This window comes from Triplophysa dalaica, chromosome 23 (genome assembly GCF_015846415.1).
Source record: "Triplophysa dalaica isolate WHDGS20190420 chromosome 23, ASM1584641v1, whole genome shotgun sequence".
Lineage (NCBI taxonomy): Eukaryota > Metazoa > Chordata > Actinopteri > Cypriniformes > Nemacheilidae > Triplophysa > Triplophysa dalaica.
The window spans coordinates 19,596,016-19,614,380 of NC_079564.1; the positions used below are offsets into that span (position 1 = coordinate 19,596,016).

Here is an 18,365-nt window from a genome sequence, read left to right on the forward strand (position 1 = left end):
TACAAGACCTTTGAATATTTCATGAGCTCTCACACTGCGCTCTCATGATTATGGATTCTATAGGCCAATTATAAGAGCAGAAATAAAGAGCTACAACTGCGTCTTGACTTTTCACAAACACCCGTCAACAGCAGGCGAATACAAATCATTTACTGCCATGAAATTGAACTTTGCATGATTTTTCTTAAAAATTAGTTTTTTACCGCTATGACAACAGAATGATTTAAAGGTAAAGTTGCAGGATAAACCAAACTCGTGTGGCGTGTTCATGTTCATGTTGTTCAGGCGTGGACGGGCGACTGGACCGCATGGTGGACAGATAAAGTGAACGCTTATAGAAATGTAAGCCGTTAAAGGTACAGTGTGTAGCATTTTGAAGGATTTATTTACCAAAATGTAATATATAAAACAAAATTATGTTGTGAGTTGTGAAGAAATACCTTACAAAATGAAGCGAAATATTTATATTACCTTACAATGAGCCATTTTATGTATATATACCGCGGGCACACCCTTACATGTAATTTATCAAATTGCACGGCCATGTTTCTATTGTAGCACTGCACGGACAAACTGAGCGCGTTTCGTAAAACGAAGGATGCACGGGACTATGTTCTTCTTCTTCGGCTGTGTTTTGAGGCAGCTTGCCACGCCACTACATAGAAGGATTAGCAAAAGAAGAGGAAGAACAATAACAAAATTTACTTGTCGTGTTTTTTATTAGAAATAGAAACGGTTATTTGTTGCAGAAAGAAGTGAAATTTGCGCTAATGGCAGACCGCGGTCCACACAAACTCTGCACACGAGCCGACAGAGTGTAAATCTGTGTCGTCAAAAAATAGAAAATACGATGCAGACAAAAATGGCAGAAAACCCGAATAAACATCGCTGTGGTTCTTTTAAAAAAGGAGGGCACTGAAGCAGGAAACAGGTTTGCTAAGCGACGCCGAAGTTGCCAGCTTTCTGCTGGACCGGTAAGTTTTTCTAATTTCCACAATATAAGTGAACTGTTTGTTTGATAGCTTTAGCTAATAGATGAGCTGATCATCAAGTGAAGTAGCATTTTTCCTTGTAAATTTTTAGCATTTTATAATTGTATCATAAGTCCTTGTTGCATGGCCATGTGGAAATCAAGTTAGAAATCATGTTTACAATCATAATTTGCATAAATCGAGTGTAAGTTATATTATGATACTGCTTAGCTTCCACATCCTCTCTTGTGCGGTCCTCCCGGGTAACGTTAGCTCCTCTGCCTCTCCTCGCCCTGCCTGCATCTCCATTACCCCTATCGCTCTGCCCTCTTCCTCTCCCTCTTACTACCAGTGTTTAGTCCTCTGATTGACTCTGTGATGATGAGAAAAACGTCTGCTAAGACTTTCGCAGTTAGATTACACGCCCTTAGCATTAGCAAGCCATTTAAATATGCTGTAAATTACGAACCAAGTTACGTAACTTCAGTCTGTTGTTCGTCTGTGAGACGTAGATTGCAATTATCAACACCACCGATAATGGCCGCTATCATTTACGGAACCATTTTGTCCAGTGACGGCAACCGTAGCTTCTCTAATGGGAGGGAGAGGGGGGTAGAGGAGCTTTAGGTTGCAATTTCCTACATCGCCAATAGTGGCCTCTGAAACTTACACACAGAACCTTTAAATGGCAGCGGGTGCCTAGCGTTGGTGTGCGGACCCTCTGTCTCCTCTGATCTGTCATGGACATGAAGACACAGCACCTCGAGAGACGTCCTGCCACAGCCCAGGGGTAACCTTTACACTGTTTTACCCCCCCTCTCTCACATACCCCGGGGCAATGGAGCTTGTGTCCAGACGGGCTGTCAGAATGGCGGCGGTGTTTCTCTGAGACGCAGTAAAGATCCTGCTGGCAAACTTCAGCGATAACAGACACACAAAAAACCATCACACTCATAATCACCTCCCGGGGCCCTGTTACCATAAACAAGCCGCTTCTGCCTTTAAACACATTCCTTCTGCTTCTCTGATTATTCTGACACATCTTCCATATTTCATGTCGTGGGGCTGGTGATAACAGACGTCATATTGCGTTTAAAAGTCAGATATCTCTGTTGAATCTTACTGATATGTTGGCGGTCATCCTTAAAGCAAACAATTGAAAGTGACATACTTCCTTAGTTAAAAACACAGACGCTTCAACTGTGAATACACCTTATAAAACAAACGGTTATCATCAATAGCGTATAAATAACAATATTGTGTAATACATATGCTAAAGTTTAATGTCCATATGAAACGTCAATGTTTGCGTACACCTCGGTGGAGAACCGCAATTTTCAAACGTACATGAAGAGGAAACACTGAAACACAGAAAAATACTGTTTGGTTTATGGTTTGGGGACAGGTTAATAGGACAGTGCCGTTTAATATGCACACACAGTAAAATTGGCGTATCATATGCACACAAAATTGAACTTTGGTGTTCGTATTACACGATATTGCACTAACTAGGTTTTGATGTAAACACACACGTCATATTTCACTGCAAAACCAGAACAACAAAGTGAAGAAATTAAGTTTTCTTTCGAAGGACAATTTAGTAAATTTCATATTTTTAATGTATTACTGTAGTACTTTAATAAATATGCTTTATGCTTTAATGAAAACAATTCCATTCCCATTCCATTTTCTACCGCTTATCCGAACTACCTCGGGTCACGGGGAGCCTGCGCCTATCTCAGGAGTCATCGGGCATCAAGGCAGGATAATGAAAACAATATTCATGGAAAATCTACAGTTTTAAAAGAGGCTTCTTTTTTCAAAGTCAAAAAAAAAAGATTTTGTGTTGAAATATGACATGGACCTGTAAATCTCCTCCTGACCTCATGCGTCACGCACTGGACCTGATGCCAATCATCCGTCGAGTAAGACATATCATCAACAGAAAGATGGAGATGAAGAGTTCATGTTTAAGAGGATAAGAGTCTTTGTGTTAATCTCAGACCCGGAGAAAGCGTCCCTATAAAAATACTTATAATAAACTTCAATCTGTGCTTTAGTGAATGATATTAATGGAGAGTTTCTTGAAATTGCTTTCTGTCGTGAGATAATACATACAAGCATCCAAACTCAATCTAAGAGCGTCTAATCCTGACCTGCTTTCAATGGGGCTTTTCTTCAGCAGCCGGAGGACGGCAAAATAGCGTCTCATGAATAGCAGATGATTATTAAAAGAGAGAATTTCCATATCATTTCCACTCGGCGTGTACTCTAAACTGGGTAAATTACCATACAAACTCACAAGAGCTTTTAGCGGTGGCACACAAACAACACGGCTTCATGCTTGAATGTGCACTAAAGATCACTGAATTCTGTTGTCTCAATCACATCCCACGCGTTTGAAACAACTGCACTTCTCTAAAGAAAACGAGTGCTGTGCTTTCCAGCGCAAACGCTAAAGCTACTGTGTTGTGGGTGGTTGCCGGGGTGTTGCTATGTCGCTTACACGGCACACGAGTGATGTCTGCGATTTAATGATTTGTTTGGTTATCAACGTTCTTCAACAAATCTTCTTTTGTGTTCTGCAGTAGAAAGAAATGACACGAGGGTGAATAAATGATGAAAACATTCTCATCTCGATTGGAGATATTTTCAAAACGGAAGACAGAAAAAGCAACAACGCTTTCTTAACACCTACACTGAGGGAGAATGTTGTATCATACCTTCATAGAAATGTATGTGGGCAGAAATGTTTCAGTGGTCCAGTTCTGCTGACTTGAGCTTTTCCTCGCTGAGCTTTATTAAAAAGGGATGTGGAGTTAAAGCCAACGTCCCAATGGAGAACGGCCAGCTTGCTCCAAAACACACAGACCCGAAGTCATTCTTCCCAGGAGAAGAAGAGGATATGATGAAATTCTTCAGGCCCGTTGGCTCGTGAGGCCACACAGACGCAGCCGAGGTGAGAGATGTCTGATCAATACGGTGACAAATGAACCTGCACAATTGACTTCAGCTTGTTCATTCATTATTAAAAGCTCCGGCTAAATGACGTTCAATTAACCCAGCAGCCATTTGACAGCCTTAAGCTTCTCATTTAACACTTAACAACCCATCTGAAGCTGAGAAGAACTGAAACACGAAATCTGCACCATTCAGGGCACGAAGAGAAAGAGGACACTGTTTTCCACATCAAAATTGTGAGAAATAATCCAAAAACTGAATTCCAACCGTGATCTCGGACTTGCTGACGTATTTGTGAAATGATAACCGCACATCACACAGTTAAACCAACACAATTAGAAACATACTACTGTTTAACCACATGAATCAGTATGCAACATGACACTAAACAACAGTTCTATACACAGTGTGCTGTATGTTATGGGAAACATTAATGAACAGAACTGTGATGGAAACAGACATAAGTTTCGAGGTGATTCTGAGTGTCTGAATGTTCACGTCGGGACCTTCGGCACCCGAGGATGAGCTCACAGCATGATGGGATCCACTCAGATATTTGTCTACTCTGCCGTCTCTTCGGTCTGTGTCTCCGCACCACCCGGAGAGAGAGGGCTTTATCCCTGCCACTTCCTGTCAAACTGGAAACTCAGAGCAAGAAAGACAGGAAAGAAAGGGAGGGGGCGCAGGAAAAGAGAGAGGTGGCATGCGTCACTCTGAGGCCGTGATGATAAAGCCAGAGCCTCACATATTCATGCGACAGGCCGGGAACCTTAAGCGTCCGTCAGCGAGGGGGGTGAAAACCTTCACAGTTGACGGATCTGAAGGCCTGCAACTGAAAAAGATCAGAAGCCAGGCGGGTGGGGGGGATTCTGAGGGGTCTTGACCCAGAGAAACACACACACCAGGTGGTTTGAAAGCGTGTCACTAACACACACACACCGAGCCAAATGTCTGTGAAAGGTCACAGCTGACACCACCGTCTCCCCTGATGGAGACACAATCCAGTGGAGTGACGGTTCTGCCGGGTTCTGTTGGTGGAGAGATATTCCCACCACACTCATGCTGAGAGAAGGTCACGTCCAGCCCGCAGCACACACACACACAAGTCCTGCGTCTGCTTACCGTCACTCTCAAAGGTCTCATCTCATGTGAATCTGTATCGCTGGCTCGCCTCAAACTATGTTGTCACTGATAAACACACATTCCTGGCTGTGAACAGACTCAACGCTTTTTAAATCTGAGAGTGAGCGATGTAAGAGAAACACATACAAACGTCTTTAAAGAGTCAATTTATCTAAAACACAAAATTCGAATTAACTGTCATAGTGATCATATTTAATCTGTTGTTCATGCGGAAATAATAAGACAAACCTCAATTATTGGACTACATGTTCTCTTATAATAAAGTATCAGTTGTGTGATCATTTCACTGAAGCATCTTCATTTATCTTGAGAAACTCAAGATGTGACAAAACAAATGTTCAAACGAGAGCGGTCAAAAAGTAATCATGATTAAACACATTAATAAAAGTTTGTGTTTACGTAATTTATGTTTGTGTATGGTGCATAATAACTTTGTTTTTATAAACACTTAAACATACTCATACATGTATACATATTTGGAAAATATTTATATTTGTTATTTTAAATTTGTATAAATTTAATTTTTACTTAAAAAAAATCTTAAATATACAGTAAGCATATACAAGTTTTTTTATAAATATAAAATTAATATGAACAGTACACAGACAAATATTATGTAAACACAAACTTCTCTTCTGGATGCCATAGATATGGGATAATGTACAAGCAGCCGGTTGTTATGGCAGAAATAATCCCCGACAGTGTGATCAGGACATGAAGCGAAAGGGTCTTAATCACACTGAAGGGGCTTATTTGGTGTTAACAGCCGGCTGCTTGTACATTATCCCGCATATTACACGTCGGCTACTTGCCACATGAGAATGGACATTAAATGTGAATTTGAAATATTTGATAAAGTCATTTTTACGGAATGCAGACCTTCAGCGAGGAAAAGCCGTTCAGTTTCGGTTTTATGGTAAGAAACGACGTTCAAATGTCACAAACAGGCAATTTAGTTAAATCATTTGTAAATATAAAATCATACATGTTATTTAAAGATATGTTTAGATTTAATTTGTCAAAAAAACCTGTCAAAATGATTTGCTGGATCCGGGTTACAGTGTGTTATTGGTTTTTTCTGAGGTTGTTATCTGGGAATAATCAACTGCAAATGTCGAAACTGGCCAATCAGAATCAAGCATTCCAACGAGATTAATCGTTTGAGCCCTGGTTCAAAGATTTGTCATCTTTTTCTACTCTATTTCACCTGTGACACTAGAAAGAAACACTTTTAATTCTGTCCCAGATTGGGGTTGAACGACCTCCGATTTTTTGAATCACGCATCAATGTGTGTAGAAGCACAGCGCACTGAAATCTATGTAACGTTGGGCTTTACCTGCAAGCTTTTGCGGCTTCAGATCAAATCGTGAATGTTGCGGACGAAAACAGGTCACATTTTGAATGATGAGTGCGGAAGCAGGACCAGAGAACATATTATTGCCGTGAGTTTGCCAGAATCCCGCTGAAGCGGGTGAGAATGACATCCATCCCGCGCGCTGCTCTCTTGGAACAACCTGTTTTTAAAGGTTCAGTGTCAAAATCACATGACATGCGACTAGTCGACATCAAGTTTAAAAGGTTGTATCAGAGCATTAATGTCAACTAGCTCGTTCAACTTCCAGACCTGAAAATCTCCATGTAAAAGTGCTGAGGAGGGGTTTCACCAGCACAAACAGCTGTGTGTGTTCAGGAATCTGTGTCATATGGCCAAACACACACACATATAGAGTCAGCAAAACTACACAGAGAGAGAGAAGCTGTAAATGTCCCACTGTCTTTATAATCACAGTCCTGTCAGCGATATACAGATGGGAAATGAACTCTTGCTCCGCAATGATGAGGGTTCGTCCCTGAACTGTGACATTTTCAACACTAACCGTTGAATTGTGCGTCTGTCAAGGCCGACCCTTTGCAATTTAAGTGTCAGAAGGATGGTGTGTGTGTGAAAACGGATTCCTGCATGACGTTTGTTCCGGCCTCCTCTTTAAATACGGATCGAGCCACAGGAGGAGAACCGGTCCGCTCAACCTGCAGGTCTGGAGAACGGTTGGGTCTCACACTGATGCCAAACTCATGACAGGCCACGCCAAACCCCGTCTACACACACACACACACACGACAGCTTACAGCAATTAGCCGTGTCACAGTTTCATTAAAGCTTCAGCTTAACCCTGTTCTTTGCAGCACACATAATAAGACATCTATCCATTCGCTTACACAACACAACCACTGACATGTTGATCTAATAGACATGAAGAACCAAAGATAAAGGTATTTATCAAGACATCGAGGGGGTGTCTAGATATTTCTAAGAGTCATACTTAATATAGGAGTTTAGAAGGTCTATAAATCTGGATGGTACATTTCAGAACACAATCTTTAAAGGTGATGGGTGTAAATTCTAAAAGAAAAATGGCAGCTCATGGATTAGTATTTGGATTCAGAAGCTCAAATGGGGCGAGTCTGGGACTGGGTCACATGTTTATATGAGCAATAAAAGAACCCTTCCCACAATCCATCTACACACACCCGTAAAAATAACACAAGAAACACCTCCTTCAATTCAGCAAAGACAGATAAATATGTAAACCTGAGATCTAAATGTGTTAAAAATAAATGTAAAAAACTGATAATCTCCTTAACTCAAGAGAACAATATACCACCATCTCAAATGTCCTCACAAGACAACCTGAAGTAAAACTACAATAGAAATTGATATTTAACTTGTTTCCCTCAGTCCATACACTGGGAAGTGTTGTGTGTGGGGTGTAGAGGCATATTAACCCCTGACTAAAGGGTCAATGAGCGCTGAACGTCTGCCGTGTCCAAGCAATCCGGGGCAATTACTGAACTTTTCATTTTGTGTTCATCTCTGTGTGCATGTGTGTTGTGTTAGTTTGTATGCACATGGCTTTGTTCTCTCTCTTTCTCTCTCTCTCTCTTTCTCACAGACGGCGATGTAACTACCCGCTGTTTGCCATTACCGCCCCTCCAGTGACTAAACAGAGGCGGAGGAACAGCCCGTGGCTGGACTCGATTAGCTATAAGAGAGACCTCGCTTTTCAGTTCCACCGAGTAAACCCTCCGCAGGGGCCCGGGGACGCCTCACGCTTGAAAGCAACACTTAAGAATCTGACAACCAACCAAACTGCTTCGATTTAATCCATCTCCCTGGGTGAGAGGAGTTAGAGGTAAACATATGCCCTCATTATTTGCACTGTTGCATCTGTTGAAGTCGGGCTGTGGATATATGCAGACACACGACTGACATCATCAACAGAAGACAGAGCATACAAAAACTGCCATCAGAGTCCTAATTCACTATTGCAATGTCTTTGAGAACATAAATGTTTTATTTATATCAAAACCCCAACTGACTGCGGGGTTATGTTTACCAATAGCCAAATATTTTATCAATATGAAAAAAGTTCTAATACGAGAGATTGTGAATGCCGTTAACGCATGAAGACAAACAGATAGTTCAAGAATTTGGAATATCTGAGCGAGACTGTAATTATCGAGCAAAAGCCAATGACCTAGTTTACTTCTTCATTGATTTGAAGGCAAGTCTTACAAATTAGCCACCCCTCTCAAGAGATGACAGCAAATTAACCATGCTGGGACAAAAGCCCCGGAACACAACACTGTATGAAGAGCAACAACACAATGACTGAATCCAAGAGTTGTCCCACTTATTGCTGAACAAGTAATTGCATTTGCCATTAAATTGCGATGTGGTGAAACGTTATTTTCTGCTCATAGCTGACCAGTACCATCTCAAAAGCTTTTTTTAAAATGCATGGAAAAATGAGCGCCATTTTCCCCAAAGTGCTCGTACAGAAGCTTGCTCTCTCGTGGTGACTTTCTGCGAGTGAAGAGACCGCGTTTCACCTCATTGGCATCGCGGCTGCTTCACTCTCTATTTCAGCTTGCTTGACGTGCGTCTGTATTTAAAGTCATGAATTTGTACGTTGATCTGTGGCATAATGGCCTTAAGCTCGACAGGACATGACACTGTGGAAACTTAAGTGTAAAAGAGCAACAGCATAGTTGTGTGGGACAATTTCGTCCGTGTTGTGTGGATGATGCTGCTCAGTGTCAGGTATTGTGTGTGCTAACGTTACCTCAAGGGGCAAGACTACTAACATCATGCAGCATTTAGACTATTATAAAAGACAATATATAAGATAAAACATATATTAATAGTTCATATTTTAACTTATTTATTTAAAGATTGTGTAGTAAATGCAATCCACATGTTTATCATATGCTTATTACAGCGACTCTTCATTATCAAATCACTGAGTGTGTAAAGCCACGGTTTTGTTTTATATTTATGTAATCTGCACTTTAGTTTCTTTGATTAATGACTTTCATGTTACACCAAGCTTATTTGTCAGTGCTTTATGTCATGATAATTATTATTACATGATTACATGGCTAGAAATGTAACTTATCATCCAATATATTAGTAACATTGGGGTAGTTCCCAAAAAAATCAATTCATGCATCAACTAATGTCATCTTAAGTCTGGCCTATAGTTTATGGTAAATCTGTCTAATATTGCGTTGGTTACCATGTTTTATTGATTTTCTTATTAAATAATACTGATGAAAAGGTGCTTGAAAAATAATAGCATAATAAATCGCAATCGCAATATTGATAAAAATTTGATGATTTTCTAAATCGTTCAGGCCTAGTCCCACTCCAGGAGAATTTATAACCAGAAACTGATGAGAACGTCTCACTTCAGGTTCTCCTGAGAGCTTCTCTACCAGTTCAGAGGCTACTGTGTGAAAATCAGTTTTGAGCTTTAAAACACGTAAGCTTTTCAGTGTTCCAGTGACATAATAAGAGCAGAAGATGTCACAGATCTGGGACTTTATCAGAGAATGATGGGAAAAGGAAGGTTTGTCAACTCGTTGTCTTCATGAAGAGAAAACAAAATGTGTACAAAGTAAACATTCACAACATCAATATCAGTTAGCGTCCACAGGCTGCTGATTAAAACACTGTGGTGGAGTTCAGCTCATAAATATGATCATTCTGACAGAACAGATCGAGAGAGAGAGTGTGTGTGTGTGTGTGTGTGTGTAGCGCTGTGAGGAAGCTTTGGGTCTGTCCCTGTTAATGCAGCGCCTCTGGACTGGCCTACGGCTCTCTGCTCATCCACCGGCCGCTGTGGCTCACATCTTATCTTCCTGCCTGTCCAAATGACCATCCACCAGCCCTCACTAGCTGTCAGCTTTATCTCCTCCTCCACCATCTCGTCTCCTGTCGGTGTTGTCACCGAGCTAAAAAGAGTTTTTCACCTGACAACAATCCAAACCCAACTCTCTTACAAACGCACGCTTACTTCTGAGCTCCTGAAGGGACATTGCAGCTTCCGCCGTGTCTGTGCCACTTCTGTGTCACATCTGCTTGTGTCGAGCAGATGAACAAACAAACGCTTGCTCGCTGTCGTCTGGATCGTGTGAGATATGCTTGGGTTTGGTCTCAGCTCTGAGATGTGGGGTATTAGGGGGAGAAGTTGGAGTAGAAAAGTTGGAAGCAAGGCTTTTCTAGATCGGCCAAGTGATGCCACACAAAATCACTTCTCTTTTCTTCAATGACCTAAACAGGGATTTGCCTAATTTGGCGACGGTTAGATTTGCCTGGTTTATCAACATGGAGAGGTTTATTTCATGGTGGCGAGGTTTTAGAAGCGCTTGGGTCCTGCCATCGGATGTCAGTTGAACGGGATGTGCTAGACTGGTCCTGCGATTCCATTGAGAAAAGTACTACAGTTCATTCCACGGTGCACCGGGACACCAAAACTATCTCGGTTCTGTGCAAATCCAACAAAACCCATACTTCATCCAAAACAACAGCAACACCGGTAATATTGTCAATTCTTCATATGAGAGACAGCAAACAAAATAACATTCCATTCTGTATATTCAATGATCGGATCATATGACGGCTGGTAAATGCGGCTGCACGTCATAAAATGAAGACTTATGTTTGTGAAACACGTGATTCAGTTGTTTGCCGTGCACATTATTTCAATATGCTGTGATAAGGGACACAGGTCAAAAACACACTTGATTTTAGAGGCTGGCGAGTTTAGCGTCCACATCTGATATTTCTCCTCTCGGTGGTTTATTTCACAGCAGAACCTAAAGTCTCAATTTCAGTTTTCTGATAAGCACCGGATGTACAGACCTCTGCAGGTGACCTCCTGTTTCCCTCTGTCACAGCGTTTATATACAGATATCATCTTCTAGCAGAAAACAGGCCCTTCTGCTTCTCCACCGAGGGCTCTTGCCTTCTGCTAACAAGTTTAGCCTGTAAAATGCTCAGCTGTTCTAATTCTGAAGAGTTCTTAACCTCACTTAACTTTACCCACGCCACATGAGACTCCCACTCCACTTCCTTGAAAATGTCCCACCTCGTCGCTCTCGTATAAATGGATGACATACATACAGGGTTTCATCCATCACCAGCAGATGAAATATGAGGTGTTGAGGAGCAGACCATGTCCTGGGGCGCTTCATAAATCCATATATCCTTCCTGCTCCGAGAACAGCCACAGTGACCCAAAAACAGGTACACGGTACAAGTGCCACATGAAAAACATGCTGGAAAATTGAATCTTCCAACTGACAGCAAACTGAAATGTTGCATTTTGTTTTGGGACAGTAAACTATTGCTCTGTTAGTCCAGATATTTATCTGAATATTACACTTGATAAAAGGTTCTTTGTCAACTCAACTTTACACAAACAAATTTTTATCATGCAGTCTGATTCTTCCCCCAAAAAATGTCAAATGAGCCATGAAATATTTACACACATTTGCCTTGGAGCTTTTTTTATATAAAATTCTCTTCCTCTTTGAGCCACCGAGTCAACGACTCTACCCAGCCGAAGAGTAAAGAGACGCTGTGAGCGTTAGTCTGAAGAAACCCTAATGCTGCAGTTTTATTTCGGTTCAATATTAATTTTCCAAATCACACACATATTTTGCATAATGTTTATTAATTATCCGGCTCCCTTTAGCGAGCACCTTTCCAGAGGTTTGGCCCACAGCGAACGCTTGCATCAGCACCACTGCAGATGCCAAACGCTTTAAGAGTCCATGTGCTTCTGAACGTAACTGCAAAGCTCTGCTGCTTCCTTATTTCAAATCTTTGAAAGGAAGATAAGTGATCACAGCCACTTACAATAACACAGAATTACACAAGGCTCTGGAGACGGACTAATATTTAGTATGGAGATCTGATGAGCTCCGGGAGTCAATGTTTTGAGCCGTGTCTCGACATAAACACACAATTCTGTCTGCAAAAAACTGGTGATGTATTTATTTTACACCAGAAATGTAAGAAACAACCATCTGTGATCAGACCACACCAAAGAAGCTGATGTTAAATCACAACACAACCTCTAATGTTCAGACACACACACTGGGGCATCTACACTACACAACATCCAAACATTTTTTCTACCTCACAGCCATGTATCAGGATTTACTTTATCGTCAGAGAGCTGGGGGTATTTACAAGATCTGCACATAAAATCAGTTGTGTTTTTCTAACCTGTTTAGAACACACTAGAATACAGATGGCCTCTGTGCAAATGACTAAAAGCCATATCGCAGTCACTTTAATACAGGCATGCATCATAAAAACTAAATCCCAGCATTTACCGTCTAGATTGCCCCTTTGATTCATGCATTCATCTGAAGATCTTGTGGAAATGAAATTAGAGAGACATCGGAGACAAGACAGGGAGCCGCGCGTCCTCGTGTGCCTCGCTCAGATGTTATTCATTCAAAACAGCGTGCCATTATTCAAATGGAAAAGGCCTCCATTTTGTCTGGTGTTGTTGGTTAAGCGCTGGTATTTTCTGTGTTGTGTTGGAGCGAGAGAGAGGCCGGCGCTCTGAGGGCATGTTCAATGTCAACACTCAATGATTGGATTATTAATGCAATTAAACCTGCACTCTTAGTCTGGACTCAAGCGCTGCGGATGTTCACAGGAGAAAATTACTGTCACGTGTGTGTGTGTGTGTACAAATAATATGAATAAAAATACAGATGACTGTGTTTAACTTGAAGTGCATTCAGTGAATCAGACATCATGAAAACGAAAATCACAAACTTTACACATTACAGCTATTATAGATATAGTTCTTCAGTGCAGGTCATTCTAAGGTCTAAAGATGCTAGTCATTAAAAAAAAAGCTAAAGACAATTTGTGTTAAAAGGCCTCTTCTTAAAAGGCTGATTTTTGGTTCCACAAAGAACCATTCAGTCAAAGGTTCTTTAAAGAACCATCTCTTTCTTACCTTTATATAATCCAAGGAACCTTTTGACAGCTTCTGCGGATGCATTTAAGAAAGAAAGGTTCTGCCATGTCATTGTGAACTACATATGGATAAGGATGCACGATAATTTATCAGCCATATCGATAATTAAATGTTTAGCTTTAAATCATAAATCATTTCCTCAGGTGAAACTGAACCGCACGCGGCTCACAGTTAAAATACAGTACAGTACTGTCTTTCTGTTGTGATCAGTCACTGCTATTAGCAAATCATTGTTGATGTAGGTACAGTATGTAGAGTATTTATGAATGTGTAAATAATAGGAACAAAAGCATATTGTTTAAGCCGTCTGCTGTCTGAATGATTTCTGTCTTGAGACCTGTGAGACATGTGAAATTTAAACTGTGACCCTGATCTGATGACATGATTAACAACATTTGAGATCCATTCAGTTCCCATCCTACAACTATCAAATACATCAAATTAGGAAAATGGTTTGCCGTTTCTGTTTCACGTTGAATGTAAGGGTTTGAATAATTTCCTGCTGACACAGAAACACAAAGGAGCAAATAATCAGACAAAAATAACAAGCTGGTGCTAATGGAGGAGAAACTCTGAAGTCTTCAGCGAACATAAAACACGAACGATTTTAGAGCTCAACCTGAACCATTAACAAATGCTGAAAAACATCTATTCTGAAAGCTCCCTTATGCTCCGCGTGCACAATAAATACCAGCCGAGTGTGCGAAAAATGTGCGAGACACAATTAGAGCATCATTAAAAAAACAATTTGGCACTACATGGTCCTTGCGTACAGCTCAAATATTTACGCCTCCTCTATTTAGCGCCGACATAAATAAATGTGCGGGATTAACGCCGGGCGTCGATGCTTGGCATTAGCAACACTTAAAGATGTCATCGAACGTACGAGACGAACACGCGGCAGCTGGGTTCAGCAGAGCTTCTCAGATAGCCGTGAACGAAGCGTACGGAGGAAACTTCTGCTCTCCCGTGAGGCTTTCGTCTCATGCCTCAGGCAGCCACACATTGCTGAAGTAGGCCAATTTCCTGTCAAAAAACCTGGGAATGTGAAATGCGACTGCTGGGACCGCTTCTACCCTTCAAGAAACAATAACCCCCATCATAATCGGGTCAGGAAAACATTGAAAAGTGCTGCAGTCAAGTTAAACTGGGCCCGGCCAATTGCTAATGACTCAAAAGAGGGCCATTAAAAGTGTGCAGACGAAGGTTGACAGTAATGGAGATATTTGCCTGTGGTCAAACACATGCGTTCACCTGCTCGCACAAACACAACAGAGACTATCAAAAAAGCCTGGATACTAAAAAAGCCTTTGAAATTGGGACAGCGTGGGCCCATTGTGGATTAATTAGCTCCGTTTTCAGCTCGCTCGGGCCGACAGTCATCTTGCTAAACAGAGCCCGTCATTTTATTAGAGTTTAATCACCCGGCGTTCGCTGGTTTACACTCTTTTATGATGCGTGATGGTGGGTTACGTTCTGCCGGCAAGACCTCCTGTCCCCCTCACGCTACCCAGCGGGTCTCTGCTGGCCAAAGCAACTGATTCATTAGCTTTTATGCTTGTTTGTAGCCCACGGAGGAGATGGCAGCGTTCATTTCAACAGCACTGTTTACTCAGCAACTAACCAGGAATCCTGAACACCAGCCCAGACCTGTGACAGCTGCGGGTGAACATGCTATCAGCAGCGCATGTGTGCTGCCTGCACACTTCTTAACGTGTATTTATGTATGCAGGGCTCCAGAATAACATAAAAAATGTGACCATATGGTAAAAAAGGCAATGTTGAAAAAAGGGACATGTCAACATGATACTGGGTTCACAATAATAAATAAAAAATTATAAATAAAAAACAAAACAGAATTTAAATAACAGATTCATTGTCAAAACATGAACAGGTTAATTGAACCTTTAATATGTAAATAATAGAAATTGAATAGGTCTGCAATGAAAAATAAAAATGATTTTAACAAAGAAAAAATGAAGAACGATGATAGAAAACATCTTAAACCAGTGAAAGCACAAAATGACAAAACATTAAAACATAATATATGTTAAAGCAGGTTACATGTTGGCAGCTCAACTAATAGGATTAAACAGACATAATTTCAAGATCACTTATCACGATACATTATTATACCCTGCTAAATAAATATTCCCTGCTGCAGGGACACACAGCATCACAGTAAATGATGTCTGATTCACAAACAATGAACTAAAAGACAATTGCTTCTTTTTAAACGTCCTGATTAGTGTATAGGTGTGTGTGTGTGTGTGTGTGTGTGTGTGTTTGTGTCTGTGTCTGTTAGCGGGGGCACGGGAAGTCTGTTTGCAGAAAAAACAGCCACAACAAATACTAAAAGGCTCTTCTGGAATTCTGCAGAAGGGCACAAAAAATTCTTTAGGCAGACACTGGTGGTAAACTAGCAAGATCTCTCAAAGTACGGCATCTCCAACCTTTCACAAGCGCAGCGAGCCGACCCTCGGAATACAATTCAAACGAGCACGATGGTTTAGATTTTATAATTGGTCTTCCTGATGTAAAATGGAGATCTAGTTTCAAACTCCCACGAGACTTGGAAACACTCGAGGAATATGATTTGTACTAATGAAAGGAAAGTGAAGAACAGAGCCATAAGCCGTGGCACACAGGAGGATGATCAAGCGAAGAACAAATGCAGGTGAAGCCCATCACGATAAATGCATGTCAACAACAAAGTCAAACAAGAACAATATGAATCAAACACAATGCGTCTGGAATAACAAACACTGCACTGAATCCACGGAAGAGGCTGTTAAAGGTTGTGTGGCTCAGGATATCCTCTGCGTCACCATTCGTCCATAATGCCCTGCACCGGTCAACAGGCACAATACTGACCACCACCACAACAACCCCCCCACAAACACACATTTTTAAAAGTCTTTCTTTTTCCAATACGTGCTCAGTAGCTTAAACAACATTTGACTGCAGTTTCTCTCTAAATAGGCATATTTGGTCAATCTACCTTCAAACTCACTTAAGGGGAAAAAATGCAAACATATGTTAATATTATAAACCACTAAATTAACATGCCCTGGTTTGTATACATTAAGTAAAACAGGCCATTATACAGCACAAAAACAGCATCTAGGTCGTTTCAGCTTGTGTGTGAGCTGCTGCCCCCATCAGGACACAAAACATCGTCATGTCTAAACTACAGAATCAACATCTGAAAGAAAAGAGCCTTCAGTTTACTGAGAAACAAATGACAAATATATCAGGCTTATCTTAATCTACTAAAGTCTACAATAAATGACACACGCAGCAGTTTTGACTTATTCTAAGCGTAAAAACGGCATAAATTTAAACATTAAAATAAAACTAATTAAAATGAATAACGAACATTTTAAGAGGATTTTTTTACAACAACGACAAGCCGTTTAGAAAAGCACCTCAAACACACCCACAGTGTCTCCATTAAACACACAGATGCCAAATATAAGATGTGTTCACGATCAAAGAGGAGAAAAGTTACAAAGAAAGAATATACACTGAACAATTCTATTACATCTCTATAATAACCCAACACAACAGAAGACATTCAATAAGAACATAACACATATCAGCAGTGAGTACGTTAACATAAAGATGTTTGACTGTTTTGCATGAAATATTTGGCTGTGTTTTACATACAAATTATAAAAAGCATGGAGATAAATTTAGCTCAGAAATAATGTCTCTCTCCTTCTCTCTCTCTCTCTCTCTCTCTCTCTTTATTTGAGCCTGTTCTCTAATTTAAACACACGGGTTACTGATATCAGACAGACCGATCACTACACAAACTCACGGCTCAGATATTATCTAGGGAAAAGATATATTCTATTCTGATTTTCACTGGTTACCACCGTCATGTACAACAGTATTTACACTGTATTCACTTGGAAAAATGCTACGAATTAATCACATGTCCAAAAAAACATGGTATTATTACCATAGTATCATAAAACATTACAGTAGCAGCGTTTAGTGCGTGACGTCTGAAAGTTGAGCAGCTGTATGAGGAGAATATAATGAACAGCTCAAATCTGGCTGAAGACCAAAGACAAGAAACATTCACACACAAGCTCCATTTAAATTGACTGATCGTTTGTATATTGTAGTTATATTTAATATGAACTGGAGCAATCGATGTTATTATAACTGTTATTTGTTCGGAGCTCTGAAGGAACGGGGATCTGAGGAAAAGTTTGGGGCTGTGGCTCGCCATGCAGAAGAACACTAACATCAACTGGAGGTTCGCCGCGGTAAAATACCGTCATTTAAGTAACTTTGTAAAGTTTGTGTACTGCGTTACAGACGCTGGAGTCAGTGTGGAGGAAATCTGGCGAGGTTCACCGAACCTGAGACGCGTAAAAAGAGACGAACTTTGCCTCAGCTGTAACCAAAACAGACTTACCTTGAAATTCTTGCACCGCCGCTGCCGAGATCAATAAACTAACGGCGGACAAGAGAAAAGCCGTCAAAAGTCTTCGATCCATGGCAGGAGTCTCACGAACGCCGCCGCGCTCCTCTCGCGCTCCGCGCCAAAGCCAAGTTATTCCCGTTTGTTTGAGCGGTGACGCGCCCGGAGCCGTTAAACGCCACTGTGTCTGTACTACTTTAACTGAGTCTGTCCGTCTTCATAAACTGACTTCAGGACCGCCGCCGGAGGACGTGACGTCACTGAGCTCGAGGGGCGTTCGGTACAGTCTCGTGCGGAGGGTCTCCGGTGAAGTTTCAGCCCGTGGTTTCACTGGGTTCGGTGAGAGACATTGAAGCGGAGCAGTGGCGCTGCGGTTTGGCTGAGGAGGAGCGAGCGGAGCGGAACGGAACCGAAGTTTAGATCGTTCGGAAACGCGTGCGCGTCCCTCTGAAAGCTCGTAGAACTGAGTGTCCAACTCAGAGCGCGTCCGGACATCAGCTCGA

The 18,365-nt window shown here is 41.2% G+C and overlaps 1 protein-coding gene across 16 annotated transcripts in view; it reads right to left on the reverse strand.

The window, feature by feature from the left end:
* The window catches only part of ptprma (protein tyrosine phosphatase receptor type Ma), a 176,272-nt gene extending 158,191 nt beyond the window's left edge, over window positions 1–18,081 (reverse strand). For 6 of the 16 annotated variants that reach the window (XM_056738569.1, XM_056738567.1, XM_056738564.1 and 3 more), the window contains exon 1: window positions 17,857–18,075. In XM_056738569.1, coding sequence (XP_056594547.1) covers window positions 17,857–17,938 — 82 coding nt within the window. In that variant the 5' untranslated portion in view covers window positions 17,939–18,075. Of the gene's footprint in view, window positions 1–17,856 lie in introns of all 16 variants that reach the window. The other 10 variants (XM_056738557.1, XM_056738556.1, XM_056738553.1 and 7 more) reach the window with 6 other exon arrangements.
* Window positions 18,082–18,365: the final 284 nt, after the last annotated feature.